Consider the following 17,766-nt stretch of genomic DNA (forward strand, 5'->3'; position numbering starts at 1 on the left):
TACAGCTGTAATGACAAAATTGAGTAGCCTCATGGAAGAAACTTCCTTTAACGTTAGTACCTATGCACTTGTGTACTGGCTGCTTTCTGGGTAAATCCTTAAAGCTGCTGAATGTTTACTTTGCTATTGCCCTACCCAAACACTCAAAATTAACATGTCCCCTAAAAAAAAAAAAAGTGGGGGAGGCTCAGTAAAGGCTGTGTGTTTCTCCATGTAAACTTCTGAAGTTTTAGTCTTTCTCACCAAGGAGAAAAGAAATAAGAGGGAGGGAGAATCCTTTAAAACTTAAGGAGATTAGGCTTTTCAGGGTCTAAATCCAGTGCATGTTTTATTAATTTACTGGAACCATGGCAATTCCTGCAGTTTCCCTGTTTGGAGCAGTTGGAGGACGTGGATCCCCAGCTGTGTTTCATCTGATGGGTTAATACTGTTCCAGGTGCTAGAAATTGTCTGGCAATAGCTAGAAAATGGAGGGTGGTGCTGTGTCTGACAGTTTAATTATGTCCAGATTTTCCTTTAGGAAATACTTTATTTTAAAGTATGTGTAGGAGAGATGTGTACCAACATGCTGTTTCATAAACTATCTACAGATCCAGCCCTGAAGTGCCAGATGAGCTCCGGTGGGTCTCACATGACGTGGGCCTGGGTGACCAGGACATGGTCTATGCCGGCCTGCCTAAAGCCACTAATTCCAGTTGTTAATCCGGAGTGTGAGCCTGAAAATAACCCAGCGGCGCTGAGCCAGCAAGAGGCTGCTGCTCTAACCTGGAAGGAAATCGCTGTCATCAGGAATAAACTTCCTGGGTTGTTCTGCGGCCGGGGCAGTGCGGAAGAGAAGCGACAGCGGGAGAGATGGGTTTGACCAGCAGCGCAAATAGTAGGTAGCAGCCTTTGTGTGTGTTTATTATTAACGTTTAGGAGCTGTCGGAGGCGGGGTGTGCAGCCTGCAGTTTTGGGGACACTTCCTGTTCAGCAGCAGAGAAACCATTTCAGGGCTGGAGGAGGGGAGTCGGGTGTGTTTGTGTTGTGTGAGGTTTGAGCTCCCGAAAGGGCGAGAAATGACATTCCCCTTCCTTCCTTTTTCCTGAATAGAAAAATATATTGCTTTTGTTTAGGGGATAGACAGGATTTTGGCTTGAAGTGCCATGTTTGCAGTTACTGTCAAGTTCCCCTTGTGAGCCTGCGCTCTGCTGGAAGCCTTCCCCCAGGCAGTGCGGGCTCGGACTGTTGAACACAGGACTGTAGCGCGTTGTATTAGGAAACTTGAATTATGAGCGTGATTCACCGTTTATTTGCGTCTTAAAGAGCACAGCACTGAGCTTGTTTCTGATCTTAAACCAGTGTAGAGCACAAGGAGAGTGAAACTTAGTGGACTTGAACCTGGCCCTTAAACATGAGGTCTGAATAGTTTTTTTACATTTGTCCCTACTGGCTGCTTTCTTGTTGATAAGCAGGTAATGGGAAGGGCAGAACCATTTCTGCAGCTGTAAATTGGAAATAATTCCTAGGAAGCCACTGGGAATAACCTGGTAAATACTGAGGAAGTTAGTAAGAAGCCCTCTGGTACTTGAGAGTAAAATGGGGCAGAGTCAGGAAATCTGACACATTTCAGATGTGCTGATTTTCTTTTGGCTTCCTCCCCTCCTGCATGGGCATGTGGGAGGCCTTTGGGGGTATTTGAGTAGTGACCTGAGATGTGTACAGAGCTGAGGATGTGAGTGTTCCCACCCTGGGGGTGGGGGATATTTCAGTTATTGATTGGGGCTAGAAATGTGCTTTGTCTATGCTTGGGTTTTGCTATAGGAAAAAAGAAAAAATGTTCAAGTTAAAGGTACAGCTGAGCGGGTTTAAGATCAGAGGGTGCTGGCTTTTTTATAAAAGTCAAATTTACTGCAAGGGGAACAAACCTGATGGCAGGGGAATGTGCCAGCAATTGGCAAGAGACAAGGGATTTCAGTTCAAGTGGAGACTAAGTATTTTGAGGTGATGCTATTACCTTAGATGCCAAATAGTGTTGTGGAAAAAGCATCTTTGTCCCTTCCTGTTGGAACAGTGGGGATATGCACTTTTTTCGTTATTCCTTACATTCTCAGAAAATAAAAAAGCTATGGAATTTGAGTGTGGGAAGCCTGTTGTCTGCCTCACTTCTGGGAATCGTAGCCCTGGGCTGCAGTGCAGGTTCAAGGCCGTGGGACATCCAAGGCACAGGTCCTGCTGGGAGGAGATGTCAGGCCCTCTTAAACGGCTCTGCAGTGCGGCAGGGATGTGGCAGGCTGGATCCAGGCTTCAGCTCCTGAGATGTTGGGCTCCCAGGAGCAGACACAAACTGGCCCTGCCCCTCTCCCCGGGACTGTCATTGCTGGCAGCAAAACCACAGGGGTTGGCTTCGTGGCGTGGTGAAATTGCAGGGTACAGCTCTGGCATAACTAAATAAAGCTCTACCCTGAGCGCTGCCTCCCTTGCAGCCAGACGGACAAGTGACCTGTGCTTTTTAGCTCCTCGCTGGTTTTTAGCTTACCTCATCCACTAACCACTCCATCCCCTTGTCATGTTCCCTCTGAGTCATGACTCGAGCTGTCTCGGGAATGACAGCTACACTTCATTCTAGTTTTCAGTGTGGTTTTTTTTGCAAAATGGATCTATTGCAAAATATCCGGCTGGTTGAAAAGCTGCTTTGTTTAGTTCTGGTTTGGGTTTATTTGTTAGTGTCCCTGTTTAGAAATAGCTGGACCTCAGACATCTCCCTGCTGGAAGTGTGATCTTGCGAAACCAGAGCTGGTTTATACGTTCTATATTATTCTGGAATTTCTATCTTGTTTTAAACACAAGTTCTGCCTTAGTTTGACTTTGCTTTCAAATATTGGCAAACCCTATTGCAGCTGTAGTCATGCTTTTGTATTTTAGGCTAAAATACGAAGCTTTGTTTGAAAAAATTTAATTTATGAAAAAACAAAGATGCCTTTCAGTACAGGCTTGACACTTTTGTTTCTCAAGAAACTTGATTCATGTGTCTCAGACTCTGTCATCCAGTTTGCTCTGATTTTTTTTTTTTTGCTATTCTGTTTTCCAGGTTCTAGCTGATGCCCAGGGTTCCTTGTAATGATGCCGTCACGTACAAATCTGACTGCTGGGATTCCCAGTAGCAAAGTCAAATATTCCAAGCTCTCCAGCACTGATGATGGATATATTGACCTGCAGGTAAAAAGTGGGGAAGAAAACCTCTTTCTGCTACTGCTTTGACTGTAAACTACTAGGAAAGGCTGCTACAGCTGTGCATGTGCACGGGAGGCTGCTGTTTTGTTCATGCCCAGCAGAGCAGCCTCAGAAAGGTCCAAAGGTAGCTGCAAGCTACCACTTCAGCCCTTCTCTTCCAGAAGGTCTGTAGAGCTTCACTGGAAACAAGATTGGTTTAGTAGTGTCAGATGCATTTCTTTGGAGGGAGGTGAAAATCAGGGCAGATCTGGAAGCAAGGGGTGTAAATGCTGGCTCAGACAGCATCTCCACGGGCAGGATTCCTGCAGGAGAGCCACTGCAGAGCTGCTGTGACAGCTTGTCCCATGTCATCGCTGCTACCTGTGGGATTTGTCTCTGCCACGGTGGGAGGGGAACTGTGCTGAGTGAAGCTGTTTAATATTTGGGGTTTTTTCCATCCAGTTCAAGAAGAGCCCACCAAAAATCCCCTACAAGGCAATTGCACTGGCTATTGTGCTCTTCATGATCGGGACCTTCCTCATTATCATAGGAGCCCTCCTCTTGGCAGGATACATTAGCAAAGGCGTAAGTGGTTTGATTACCTTTCTGTTAAGAGTTTTGTGTTGTCCATTCCTCAAAGCCTGCCATGAACTGTCGTGTTCAGTGTAGAAATTCAGAGCAAAAGGCCTGGAAGCCAGAAAGTAATCCCCTCCACTGCCCTGCTGGTGTCTGACAGCCCTGTTTCTCTGGCAGCAGAGCCCTGTCTTCACTTAGTAAGTCTGGAGCAGGTTCATAGCTGGATTGGAGATCTGCCAGGGAGGGCTGAGTTTCTGTGTCCTCCTTGGGGTACGGTTTCATTTTAATGCTACCTCCCTGCAGAGGTCAGCTTGCTGTCCTGGAAAAACTTCATGCAGGGATCATCACTCTTCTAGTGAAGATAATGCAGGAGATAGCAGACCGCTATATAGGACACAGCACCACTTTTCTCATCTCTCTGTATTTATGACCCACTGAAAGTGGATCTATTGTTCGCAGCTGACTTGGTGCTCCTCTGTGGCACACTTCTCCTTTTACCTTGTGCTGTATGGAGTTGCTTTACGGTTGGCAGCTGCTGCTTATCGTTGTGGAAACAGCAGCATTTTGGCTGTATCAGAAGCAGTCCAGGCGAGCTCGCTTTTGGCCAAGTGTGCAGCACCCAGCCTGTGGCTGGCAGCTTTATGTGATTAGTGCTAGGAGCCACCTCTATCTGAAGGAGAAATTCAGTTGAGGGTTTCCTGTAGCAAGGAGGAGATGCCAGGGAGAGAACTTAGCATTCAGCCTGAGGAAAACTGAGATATTTCTGATTTAAGATGAATTTTTTTTTATTTTTCATCAGCTAGCCAAGCCTTAGGGATGAGTAGTTGAGGCAGGGCTGAAGAAAAAGGAAAGACTCCCCCATACAGATCTCTGCTTACTACACTTGAATTTCTCTCTTGTGCAGGGAACGGACCGTGCTATCCCCGTGCTCATCATTGGGATCCTCGTGTTTCTCCCAGGCTTCTACCACCTGCGCATCGCATACTACGCTTCCAAAGGCTACCGGGGCTATTCCTATGACGATATCCCGGATTTTGATGATTGAACAATGTATTTAATTGCATTCTAATTAGGTTGGTGGTAAGCGCTGTTAGTTACGCTGGATATCTGAGGGGACCTGTAAGATTGTAGATGAAGTATAGCAGTCACAAGATTCCAGTTCCTGGTTTTGAGGTGATGCAGGTTTTTCAGTTGTGGGGTGGGGGCTTGAACACAGAACTGACCAAAAGGATTGCAACATTAGGTGGGAAGAACATGTGATTTATTGTATTTTTCCTCTTTTGATCACGTAATGCTGGTTGCTTGTAGGAAGTTCTTCTTGGGCAAGGCAATTCTAACAATTTTCCAAAAATAGGTGAGCCAGTTTCAGCAGTAAAGATACTTGTTTTTTCTAACTGTTTTGTAGTGTTTATTTTAGTTTTCAGTGAGATTGTGGTTATCATTGGGTTTACTTTTGCAGACAAACACCATAGTTAAATTCTCCTTTTGCTCTCTGTCCATCAGAAATGCTTCCAATCTACTTGTCCTGTGCTTGTCTGGAGTAATGCGAGTCAGATACGTACAAGAGGGGGAAGACTGCGCTTGCTTGAAATAACTTACATGTAGTGCATTTGCTATACAGCTCTTGTCAGACTGACCAAGTTTATTTACTCAGCAAACACTTCAGAAGCAAGCTTTTCCCCATGCCACTGTTACTTTTGGCAAAATCTGCTTATCCTTGAAAAAGACTGTTGTTGGATTTTGCTTATTATTTTAAACAAACCAAATGGTTACAGGGAGAAGAATTGGAATCTGGATTAGGAGTCAAGTGTCTAAATACCAAAATCTTGGTTTTGACTAGTGTGGGTATTGGAGACACTTGAATTCCATCTGTATTTGGAATCATTTTGTCCTTGTCTAGATAATATGCTGTGCATAACTCCCTAGACGAGTAAAAAGGAAATCTCTGTATAGTTTGTACTGAATAAATCCCATCTGTATTGTTTTGCTAGCTTCAGTGAAAACAGATTGGTAGCTCTATTTTATGTAAAGTAAAAACCGTCTGTCTCCTGAAGTGGGAATGAACTCAGTGTCCTGGAGAACAAGTATGTGACAAGTAGTGATGCAAGTAGATGTATTTAATATGAATAAACTTCACTATATTCTGTGTACAAATCATAAGCTTGTCTTTCTCACATTCACAGATCTGTGTGCCCTAAAACCTGTTCTGGTCAACCAGATTAAGGCTTTAGCTGAATTTGCTGTTGCCTTCTGCTTCCCACTGCTAATGTAGTCGCTCCAATCAGCATTAGGCTTTGCTGAGCCAGCAGCTTTGGAACGGCTCCATCTGCTCTCCAGGACCCTTGGCTGGCTTTGGGGCAGAGCTGGGATCACCCTCCCTAGTGCAGCAATCCAGAGTGCCCTGGGTGCGGCAGGAAAACATGCTTCTCCAGAAGGTCAGGATTTGCCTTTTAAACCTCACGTGCAGTCCTTATTAAATGTGCAAAGACCCCAGACTCCTAATTGCTTTGCCTCAGGGTCCAAGTATCCAGTTCCTTTTGTTGTGCGATGCAGCAGGAGCAGTGACTGTTTGAATATGGCTTGCAGGCTGGTGCTGGTACTCCAGAATTGTCAGGTGTGCCTCATGTGGACTGAAAATTTTTGAAAGGAAGAGGGGCAGGTATTGCTCTTAGTGCAGAGCAGGTCCATGCTGAGAACAGTGCTGGATGCTCTACAGCTCCCTGAAAGGAGGGTGCAGAGAGGGGGGAGGAGTCTCTTGAGCCAAGGAACCAGCGCCAGGACAAGAGGGAATGGCCTCAAGCTGCGCCAGGGCAGGGTCAGACTGGCTCTTAGGAAGGATTTCTTTGCAGAAGGGGCTGTTGGGCGTTGGAATGGGCTGCCCAGGGCAGGGGGGGAGTCCCCATCCCTGGAGGGGTTGAAGAGTCGGGTTGACCCAGCGCTGAGGGATCTGGTGGAGTTGGGAACAGTCAGTGTGAGGTTCATGGTTGGACTGGAGGAGCTTCAAGGGCTTTTCCAACCCAGATGGTTCTGATTCTGTGAAGTACTCTTAAAATTGCCTTTTATCTCCTCCAGTGTTCTAGATTAAACCCTAGATTAAAGTCTGAGCCAAGATCTTTAACTTGCATCGCTTCCCTTCTTTGACTTAATTGGTCTGCGCGTGCCCCAGCGTTGCACTCTGAGGAATACCTGGGCTCAGGATCTCCCTTGCCATCTCTGGAGGCCGCAGCTATGCACGTTCTCCCCCGCTCTGCTGCATCACGCCGGCCCTCGCCCGTCTCACACTCCTGCTGCTGCCAGCCCCCGGGCTGATGGCAGCCCTGCTTCCCAGATGTTGTCACGTACTGCTTGGCAGCAGCTGAAATGTGTCAATTAAAGCTGGGTCTGGCCAGGAGAGTGGCTGCTGACGCAAAACCATGAATCAGCCTCTATTAGGGGCTAAGAATGTGGGTTAGTTTAGTTTTTGGGAAGGGGGAGAGGAACCAGAAGGGAAGTTTAGATAGAAAAAGGGGGAGGGAGAAGATGTTTTCAAGTGGGGCTGATAAGATGCAGAAGGCTGGGAAGCCTGGGTTGACTAAGGAGGATAATAAGTAAATGTAGGGAACAGGAGAAGAACATGCTGACATTTCTGGAGGAAAGGCAATTAATTAACTTATTTTTTATTTGACAGAAGCAAAGCCCTCAGGCAGCACAGTGCCTGCCCTAATGCTCCCAGGGCTGTCTGTATGAGGGATGGCCACAGGGAAATTTTCCTCTCTGCAGGGATTGTTTTATATCTAATTTGGAAAAAAGATACTTCTGGGGAAAAAAAGGTATGTTGACTGCTGGAAAAACGTAGATCTAGATGACTTCATTCTTTGCATTGACACATTGCATTCTAAGCATGGTTTTCCTCCAGAGCATAAGGCTCTAGATATTCAAATATCTATTAATTGTTTAGCTGTAGTGTAGCTAATAGCCAGGGTTCAGTTCTCTCTTGCAAAATAGTGAGTTTACATTTATTTCAAGAGATTGGAAAATTTTACTGCAAACGTTTTGTTTCTCAGCCTGGTCCATACCGTAGCAGTGGTGCTGTTCTGGTGTAGATTTGAGTGTAATTGGTGCTGTCAGCTCTTTTAGTTGTTAAAACATTACATAACGATGAAGCTTTCTTCCCAAATGGGGCTGTTGTTTCCGTGCCTCTGTGCTGATACATTACAATAGGATCTTTTTAATTTTCCTCCCACTCCTGCCATGCTGTGGACCTGCATGCATGATTTGTGCGGCTGGCTTGGCTCCTTTGCCTTCCCTGAACTCCCTGGCTGTGGAGCTGTATCCTTCCCTTGACCCTGGGTGCCAGATGCTGCTGCCAAACCCCACAGTTAATGACTCTGCTCCTCAGTTCCCCTTCTGTAAAATCATGGCTGTTGTGGGTTTGGAGAGATCGGCCTGACTCACTGCAGTGGGGAGGGTAATAGGAAAAGGCCTGTGAAGAAGTTTCTGGTTCTAGAGCAGGGCTTGAATGACAAATAAGGCGCTGGCCGAACACTGATGAATGAGGATAATACTGAATAGCTATTTCCTTTATTGAGCATCATCCATTCTGGGCACTCGGCAAGGCAGCTGTCTCAGAGAAAAAATAGTCAGCATTTATAGAGCTTGATGGGGTATTATTATGCACAGAAGCTCTGGAGAAAGAACAGGCATCCAGATTTTAGGCTTCTCTCTAGTTTGAGTGCTTGAATTCATGTACCCTCAGCGATGTTCTTCTATTGCTGCTGTAGGGTGTATTTGTATGATTACATACTAAATTTAATACCATTAAGTTGCTGGAAAGACATGTGGAAGTATGATTCTAGAGTCCTCTGGCCTGAGCTACCAGCAGTCACAGAGAAATTCTGCCCCCCACTCTTTATTTATAAAAGCAAAGATTCATTTTAAGTAAATCTATTGATTTTTGTTTTACTGAACAAAGCTAATGAAAGCTCCCCAGCATCATCACATCAGAGGAAACTTCCCTTACAGACAAGCTGTGTGAAGCACCTAGGTGAATAAACTGGGGGGAACAAACAAGGTAGCAGTGGAGACAGTGTTGGGTAGCTGCAGACATTAACTGCAAGCCCTGGAAACTGCTGCTAGGTCCAAAATGGTTCTTTCTCTGCTCCTCATTTGCAGTGGCTCATCGTTAACAGCATATTGTGCTCCCTGAGGCAGAATGGGGCCTGTTCTGTTCCTCTCCTCTCCAGGAGGCTCCTTACCACTGTTAGTTGTGCAAATGCCACCAGCTGAGATGGCCACCGGTGGCTCCTGGCTCAAAGATGCTGGTGTAACTAATTTTGTAACACTTCCCACAGCCAGTTTCCATCAAGAAGAGAAGTCAGGCAGCAGACTTGCACCAAGCAGTGACATTCAAGTGTAGAGCTAAGGAGTCAACCTGGTGCCCCCACACTGGCTGAGGGACCTCAGTGGGCTTCCAGGAGAGGCTTCACACCCAGAGATGCTGCTAAAAGCAACGCAAGGGTCTCTGCCAGCTCAGGCACTGGACACGGCTGGGGACAGCCAGGGTTTATAGGAAGCATCACATCCAAGGCTGCATCTCCAAGGTCATGGCTAATGCCCCTTTTGAGAGATCCTGTAGAAGGATGCCTGCCTGAAAAGGGTGCTCTATTGCATGGCAAAAATAGGAGGGATGCAGATAAACTCAGCAGTGGCAAGGAGCAGTAGGAAAAGGCAGAATTATCCAAAGCATTGCACAAATGTTTCTGATAAACCCTTGAAAGAAGGAGCAGACAGTGTGTTGTCGGTTGCTTCATGTGATGGAGTAGTGAGGTGTTTCACCAGCCTGGAGACTGTGTGTGAGCTTCGAGAAGCCACAGCCCTGAAGGGCTTATCACCCCATCCTGGTCTCGCAATTCTTTGTTTTTAAGGTTTGTGGAGCCAGAATGTTGTGATTCCTATAGGCTTATGATTTTGCATCTGTCTGTACAGAGAGCCTTGTAAAGAGACATTGTTCCCTCTACAGGGAAACAGCTGCTGACACTGCAGTCTGATCCTGGAAAAGGGGGTGTAAGTACTCCAGGTAGCAACTTTCCACATGCTGTGTACGTTCCTTGGCATCACTGTTGATCATTCTTGCTGAGGTTCTCCATGTGCTTGTGCTGATGGAGGTTCATGGGAAGGGGAGAGGTCCTGTGGTGACACAGTAAGAGGAAATTTGAGTTTTGAACTCCTTGTTAGTCTTTTCTCAGCAGTGATTTGTATTTCCTCTTACCCTTTTGATAAGCTCATCCTCAAGGCCTGGCTGGCTGTTGTACTGTTTGACTGCCGAGCTGGGTGGTTGTAAGGAGGCTGAGTTGGCCAGCTGGTGATTGATCTTAGTCCTGAAAATATTTTAGTAGAAGTTGTGTGAAACATCTGTGGAGATGAGGGAGAGAACGAGATGACTCAGTTGGAGCACGCTGGCTATGACCCCCATGCTATAAATACAGCCATAAACCAAATGCTTCGTTTGAACGAACAGCACAATCTGCAACAGCATCTCTAGTGCTTTTCTGGTACCCATCGTGCAGGAACACTTAGACCAGCCCCTGCGGTCGGGGTTTGCTTCTTTCTGTCAACTGCAATTAGCCAAATTCAGCAACATTTGCCACTGAGAGGCTCAGTGCTATGCTGCTACTCATACAGCAGTGTGGATTTTGCTTAGCATAAAAGACGACGTCAAAACCCTGCAGGGCAGGAAGAAATGACTTGGCACTACAGTCCTGTCCTTTCTAATCAGATTTGTGCTATGCTCCACTTAGGCTGTGGCCTAAACGAGTTTCTCCACGCTCTCTCCATACTCCTCCCCCTCATGCCTAGTCCTTAAAAGTCCCAAGCATCAGCCCATTCATACAACTGCCTCTCACATCTTCTGCCTCTCCCTAAACCACTCCTAAAGCTTTCTCCTGGCCCTTCCCTTGGGGTGTCTGTCCTGCTCCTCCCAGCAAGATCCCTACTTCTGGGACTCCTTGGCTGATCCTGCCTTTTCCCTTGGCACTCTCCTTATTGCTGTACTCTGGAGCTGCAGCTCATCAGTTTAGAGGGTAAGTGCAAATTGCCTGCCCCTGGGGTCTCTCTGGCTTCCCAAGGGCTAGCAAAGACCTTTGGTTTGCCTCGTCTAGCTTGAGGAAGTCAGCAATCCTGCCTTCATCTTCTGCCTGCTCTACCTGGTGGAAAGAAATGTGCTTTGCTTTTTTCCTAGAGCTCTGCATTCGACCCAGCTATGCTTTCATGCTGCAAGGCAGCTGGCATGCTGTGTCCTGTGCTCCCCGTGTGAAATGTGGATGTGTGTGTTCACAGCATTTCCTGTCTCCTTCCTTAATACAAAAGCAGCTTGAGGCTTTTAGGAATGCTGGATTTAACTAAAAATAGTCCAAACAGTTCAGCGGGCCGTGACAGATTCCTCCCTCCCATGAGAATTGGCTTTGTTCTGAGATGGAGCCAAGGGTCAAGGAAAAAAAAAAGCTTAATTGTGGATTAGAAATGGTTGTTTCCAAATTATTTCATTGACTGTTTTGATTCTCCAGGCTCAGGCAGATTTTGGTTTGTGCTGGCTGTGTACTTGTTACCTTGAGGCCTTTCCTTCCGTGCTGTCACCCATGTCTAGGAAGGTGATAAACTTCTTTTAATAGGAAATAAGGCAATTATTAGGAGTTCTTTTTTTGTGGCCTGCATGGACAGATCTTATGACAAGAATCAGGAAGCGAATGTTTCCTTCCTCTACACTGTACTGCTGTTGGATACTGAGCTGTGCTGCTGTCCTCCAGCTCTGGAGCAGCATAAGGGCTGCTCTTAGACCTCGCCTCTTTGACAGCATCACAGACCTATGAGACTCATGTACAGCTCTTCCAGTTCTGCTGCAATTACAGTAAGGAACAAAATTGCGATGAATCTTCTTTGAGAGGACTCTTGCTGCTGCTGTGAAATAGCAGTTTTGGCACTGAAAGCATAAGTTCTGTGGAAGAATCACTATTTCAGCCTGGGCTGTTAAAGGAGGAAAAAAAAACTACCAGTCACCACTAATTAATTTTGTTTTGAAATATTTACTTGGACTGAAGTAGTAGCTGCTCTTAAGTCTTTAAAGGATTAGCTGCCTGCTAGTCTTTCATGCCTGCAACCATTTATTTAAGCTGTTGCTGCAAATCATGCTGTTAACCTGTCATACAAGGTTTTAACCTTTCTTTCCTTGCCAGTGGGAAGTGCACGGTACATGGGGTCTTGCTGACATGATAGTGGGAAGTTCATACATCTGCAGTCAGGTCTTCTGGGTTCTTTCCCCAGCTTCTTGAAAGAGGGGAAAGACAGAAAATGAATATAGTAACAATTGTCTACTTCAGGATGTTGCAAAGCCTAATGAGGGGCTGTAAAAAGTTTAGGGAACATGAGATGTTTGCAAATGTATCCTACCCCCTGCTTCTGCTTTTCCATGTGCTGTTACCAGGGCAAATAATTCCTCTCCCTCCCACTGACCTGTCAGCTGGGATGCAGCATTTCCATCGTGCTTCATCCTGATGTTCGCTTGCATTTGTCATACCATGTTGCATCATATTTAACACAAGTGGTCAAACCAATCGACCAAAACCCAGCTGCCAGCAGAGGGTTCACTCATGCAAGAGCATCAGTTGCTGAGCTAAAAGCCATGTTTTAGCAAAGGAAGTGTCAGGCGGATCTAGAAAGAATCCTTGAAGAAGGCTGAGAACTCGCCTCAGCAAGGATTATTTCTTATGCATGTAGTGTATTTAGTGTAAAAGGGGAAGATCTCAGGTCCTTAAACCTACAAATACTAATTAACATCACCATATAATTTTCTAGCAGTTGTTTTCATTAATATGTCATTAGAAAAAGTCTATCAGCTCCCATAACACTAATTTTTCTTGTCTCTCAACACAAGTTCATCTCACAGTGTGACTTCTTCACTGCTATTTTAGGTGGTTCTTTTCCAGACTTTTCCTCCGAATTTGATACCACAGGTTGAGTGAATCCTCTCTGCCTTTTATTGCATGAGAATAGAGGCAGGATTGTAACATGGCCAGTTCAAATGTATGCCTAAAAATAGGCCTGTGGATGGTCTCCAACTTCAAATACAAAAAACGGATTTGTAAGGTTTCTCTTTGTTGGGTGACAGCATTTCCGACTGCGAAGATGACACTTCAAAGTGTCATCAACTTACAAACAACTCGTGTTTAATTCTCTCCATGAAACAAAGGAGACAGACTTTGACTTGCATCTGCAGTCGGCCAAGGCACTGAATGCTTGAAGCTGGCAGCCTGCTCCACTCCAGGGAGTTTCTCATCCCTTAGCAGGGTCAGAACACCAGGATGCTGTCCTGGTCTGCTGCTTCCCACCCCGTCAACGGGGCATGGGCCCAGGTCTCAGGAGGGAGTTAAGGGCAGGCACACATCCCTTCTCCCTTCTGCTGTAGGTAGGGAAAATCATTTAACAGTGGCAAGACAGGCCAGAGCTTGCAAGAACAGCTCAGTGATACAGTATCACACTGCTTAGCACTAAATATGAGTAGCAGAGAGGTGGCATTTCAGGCAGGGAAGGAGTTAATAAAATAAAGGGCAATTTGCAGGGGAGAAGTTGGAGTTCATTGTTCCAGGCTCTGCTGTGGATTTCCTTTTTATCTTTTCATCTCTGAGCCTTGGTTCTCATCATAAAAAGGGGTTGCTAGTCCTTTTTCTATTTTTATTTAGACTGAGCCCTTCAAGGCATGGACTGTACCTTAACCTGTGTGCAGCAGCACAGTGGGAAAGCTCTGCTGGTAGGGAACTATAAATAGTGAGCCTGTCCAGCCCTGTGGCATCCATGCTTGCTATAATTGCCTGGTTTGCGCTCCTGTGACAAGTGTTAGTTCAGCTGTCAGGGAAAGAAGGAACTGAGAAGTATTGCCACAGACAGTTTCCAGCTCTCGAGTTGCCCGTTGAGTTTTGGTTTGGGCCCAGTTCTCCCTCCTGCCTTGGAGTTCTTCTTTTTCTAGCTGTGTGTGAATGACGATTCCCGGTGTCTGCGCAGCGTGATCCAGGCAGTTCCATTTCAAGCAGCTTTGTAGAGGGCTCATTGTGGTGCTGCCTATTCTGATCATTAACTTGTGCCTCAGCACCATGCTCGTTTATTTTGTCTTTTGCCACTTGCTAGAGGGAACTGATTCTGCAGCAATCATTTTTCTATCATTCCTGACATCACTTTTTGTTACGACATGCTCACATGAAGAATTAAATGACTCATGGGGAGATAGCGGATAAAAGTAATGACAATGTCCAAGCCCATCCTTCCTCTCTGAACAGATTATGGATGTTTATTCAGAATGGCTTGCAAGTGGTTTCAAGCAATGAAAGGTTAAAACAGGGATTCTCTCTGCTCTCACTTCTCTGCTGAGATGAGTAAGCAACCATGAGGGTGCTGCTGCCTGTTCTTTGCAAAGGAAGGGACCTCCATTTGGACTCCCAGGGGAGGTGGCTTAAAATATTATTCTGTGCTATAAAATTCCTCTAATGGACTTAAAAAATTTTGTGCACCATGTCCACAGCCTTTTGGAAGTAGATTAAGTGGAAATAAATTGCTCTGGTCCTGCCTGTACACATCTGTCAACAGAAGCTGCCATTTACTGCCACAGCTTTGAACAACTGCCACTCATGAACTTGATGCAAGGTGGCAAAACCCAGCTTGGAGACCATCTCCCTGAATAACATAGGCTCATCCAGTGGGTAGCTGCAAGCAAAATGCCAGTGTGAATGTGCACTGGCAAAGCAAAAATGTCAGGAGCTGTCAGCCACGGGCTCTTGCGGTGCCTTTTCTGCTGCCACACCACCTCAGAGTCAAGAGATGTGGCTCCAGCAGCTCAGCAGTATTGGCAACTAGAACCTGGCAGAAAAAGAGAACAGGGAGGATAAATGCATGCTGTTTTCCTGGCCCCCTCTTGCTCCCACTCTTCCCAAGATGTAAGGACTCTCCCTTGGCTAATTGCAGGGGCTGTGCTTTTGAGAAGAGACCTAGGAATGAGCTGAGAGGTGACTAAGCCCATCTCCTTCCTCTGCCAAATACAGGTCTTCCTCCTGACTCAGCAAGCTAAATCTCATCTGTTTGGTACAGCCCCTGAGGTACCAGACGTAACAGCATCACGAAAATTAGCTTCTCATCCAAAGCACAAGCTGTCCAGTTGAGTTAGTGTTACTGCAAGGGTTATTACTCTCCCTTCCCTATGTTCACTGGTAATGTTTGGATGAATACCATGTGGCCAGTGTGGTCTGAGCCAACCTTATACAGAGAAGCACAGGGACCTGTTCTGGGTTGTTTGTACTGCACTGGCTGCCAGAATCTGGTCTCCATTTACAAAATATTCTGCATATACAAAGGTGAAGGAAGGTGGTCTCTCTCCAAAAGCTACCAGAGGTAAAACTGTCTTGATACAAACAGCAGGGATCCAACAATTCTGCAACTAGGCAGATTTTTTTTCTCCTGCTCTCATATTGATTTATTATGTGAATTCAGGCAACTGTAACTTTGCAACCCCTGCTATTTATCTTTCTATATAGCAAGCACAGCAGTACATCTGCCTCTTGGATTGCTGACTGAAGCCTTGGTAATTTGAGTACTTGGACCAAAGTAGTCTGAGATCCTTGGACCAAAAGCTCAATTTGCTATTAAGAGCACTTTGCACTAATTAATAAAATTCTTCCTGGGTCTTCCTACCTCCATTTTGCAGATGACAAAACTGAGGATTTAGCTCAGATGACAGACCAGGAAGTATGTTGTTCAGTTTTAGAAGTAGTTCTTAGAAAGAAATAGGTTTTTTGCTGACTATTTCCATATAACATTGGGGGGTGGGGTTGGGGGAAACAGCAATCAAGTCATGACTATCCCCAAGATGAAACTGTAAATTTATGTAGGTCAAGGAACCTGAAATGGTGTTTTCCACTAGGTGGTGGTAGACAGCATTTTTTAAGGGTTATTCGTTCTTCTTTTCTTTACCTCATGGCAGAGAAACGCAGGGTCTGCCCAGTTCAGTATTCTCTTCCCCTTACAGTTACTATTCCATATTCCAGAGGAAGAAGCAAAAACATCACTGCTGGTGAGTTAACTTTTTTGCCTTTTCTTGGGGAGTTTTTCTTTAACCTCCAAGGTAGCTGTTGAAATACCTGGGGTTTCACTTCTGTGTAATCCAGTAAAAGATATTGCTATTACCCATATACATGTGTGCTGGGTTGTTCTTAACTGCTGGACTCCACCTGTGGGATTCACATAAAATACTGTTCATCTGATGTGAGGCAGACTATTTTTTTTATTTCCTTGTTTTATGTTGGGGGGGAAAAAAAAAAAAAAAGAAAAAAAACCCAAAACACACCAAGAAAACAAGATAGGGAATTGGAAATGAGCTATGGATCCCAGACCCAAAACAGTCATCCCTGAATATAACTAGATGTGAAGTTCTGATTTGGTCTTTTGGAGATCCTGTTCTCAGATCAATGATTCATGTCCCAATTGAGGCAACACTTTAGTTTAAAATGGAAATTTTGAGCAAACAGAGGAGATGCCAGCCAAAAACATTTCAGCATTTAAATTTATGCCAGTAATGTCCATGGTGCATCTCAAGAAAACCCTGACCTTCTGTAGTCCTGTCCTCACCATTTTATTTGCACAGAGCTGTGAAGAAACAAACAAAATAAAGCTGGCATGCTTGGGAAATGTACTCATTAAAGGTTACCTCAGATTATTGCTATAGTGTTGCGTTCTCTGGCTGCAGAGAAGGACACAGCTGGAGCTAAAGGCTTGACTGTCCCACAACAATATCTCCTTACAGAGACTTTTAGCTCCACATGGGCACAACTTCACCACAAAATCAAGTTTCTACTTGCACGCTGTTGTGGAGATGTTGCAGTGATTCAGGCTGGCAAATATCACAAGGCACTATTTGCTCGTGCACTCTCTAATCATTACTACTGTGATTACATTAATACTATAATATTTATCCTGCATTATGAAAGCAAGTGTAATGACTGAATAGTACAAAGAACAGTGGGAGGAACTGGGATTCCAGGACTGTAGTTTTAGCTAAAGAAAGTGTTACAGGAATTTAGGCCAGTTAAGGCAATTACAGGAGGAATTCAGGCTATGTATTCTTGATGGACAGGCATTTTACACTGGTTGAATTGGGAAGACTGGCATAAGCCTTCTATTGTGACTAATTGTCTAGATGCAGCAACACTTTACCTGTTCAGGTAAATCCCTGAGTGAGTTTTGAGGAGCTCAGATAATCTCCTAGATTAGATGTACCATAGAAGAGAAAACAAAAGGAATGCGTTTCCTTTAGAATCTCAAAGGTCTGCATACTGAATGATTAATGATTGCTAATTTTTCTTGATAGCATTGTTATGAAGGACATGCACATGCACATCCTGTGTCTCCTATTCTTCCAACTCTTTTATGGTCCTGTGAATCATTCAGGCAGAAAGTGACTGAGTGTTTTTACAGATACCTCATGGTTCTTCACTACATTTTAATAAGAGAGATTATGTATGCCAATAATCCCAGTAAAATTATTTTCATTTCTACAGAAGGGCAGTGTGACAGCATAAAAGGGTCTCTGCCTCCCTAAATGAGTGAAAGGCCGGGGTATTTTCTGAAACTTTACGGCACAGAAGGCCACCTGGAAGGTAATTTATCTATTTAAAGGGAACAAAGACCTGAAAAATGCTTTTCTGGGTTTGAGCCTGTGGTTCCAGGGGGTCTAGCTATGTCAAATTCAATTCTTGAAGCACTAAATCCACCTTTATCATTTTTCTCCTGATTGTCCTTGGAATTATCATGACCTTGAGGCTTCTTTGTTAAATTTCAATCTGGTTGATGCAGGTGTCTGAATTTCCCACTTGTGGATCTCTTGCCATATGACCTGTATTTTACTGCCATCTTCCACTGGGGGAGGGCAAGTTAGAAAATTATAACACTTTAAAAGAAAAAAAGCTGCATGTCTGCCAACGATTTCTG

At 45.0% G+C, this 17,766-nt stretch overlaps 1 protein-coding gene across 4 annotated transcripts in view; it reads left to right on the top strand.

Moving 5' to 3' along the window:
- The first annotated feature begins 504 nt into the window (after nucleotides 1–504).
- Nucleotides 505–17,766, top strand: part of TMEM230 (transmembrane protein 230) — a 43,214-nt gene continuing 25,952 nt past the window's right edge. Inside the window, exons 1-5 of one of the 4 annotated variants that reach the window (XM_074808159.1) lie at nucleotides 507–877; nucleotides 3,071–3,198; nucleotides 3,655–3,777; nucleotides 4,673–4,841; nucleotides 5,952–6,082. In XM_074808159.1, coding sequence (XP_074664260.1) covers nucleotides 3,100–3,198; nucleotides 3,655–3,777; nucleotides 4,673–4,813 — 363 coding nt within the window. In that variant the 5' untranslated portion in view covers nucleotides 507–877; nucleotides 3,071–3,099 and the 3' untranslated portion in view covers nucleotides 4,814–4,841; nucleotides 5,952–6,082. Of the gene's footprint in view, nucleotides 882–3,070; nucleotides 3,199–3,654; nucleotides 3,778–4,672; nucleotides 5,929–5,951; nucleotides 6,083–17,766 lie in introns of those variants that run through there. The other 3 variants (XM_074808161.1, XM_074808160.1, XM_074808158.1) reach the window with 3 other exon arrangements.

Source organism: Strix aluco, chromosome 28 (genome assembly GCF_031877795.1).
Source record: "Strix aluco isolate bStrAlu1 chromosome 28, bStrAlu1.hap1, whole genome shotgun sequence".
Classification (NCBI taxonomy): Eukaryota; Metazoa; Chordata; class Aves; order Strigiformes; family Strigidae; genus Strix; species Strix aluco.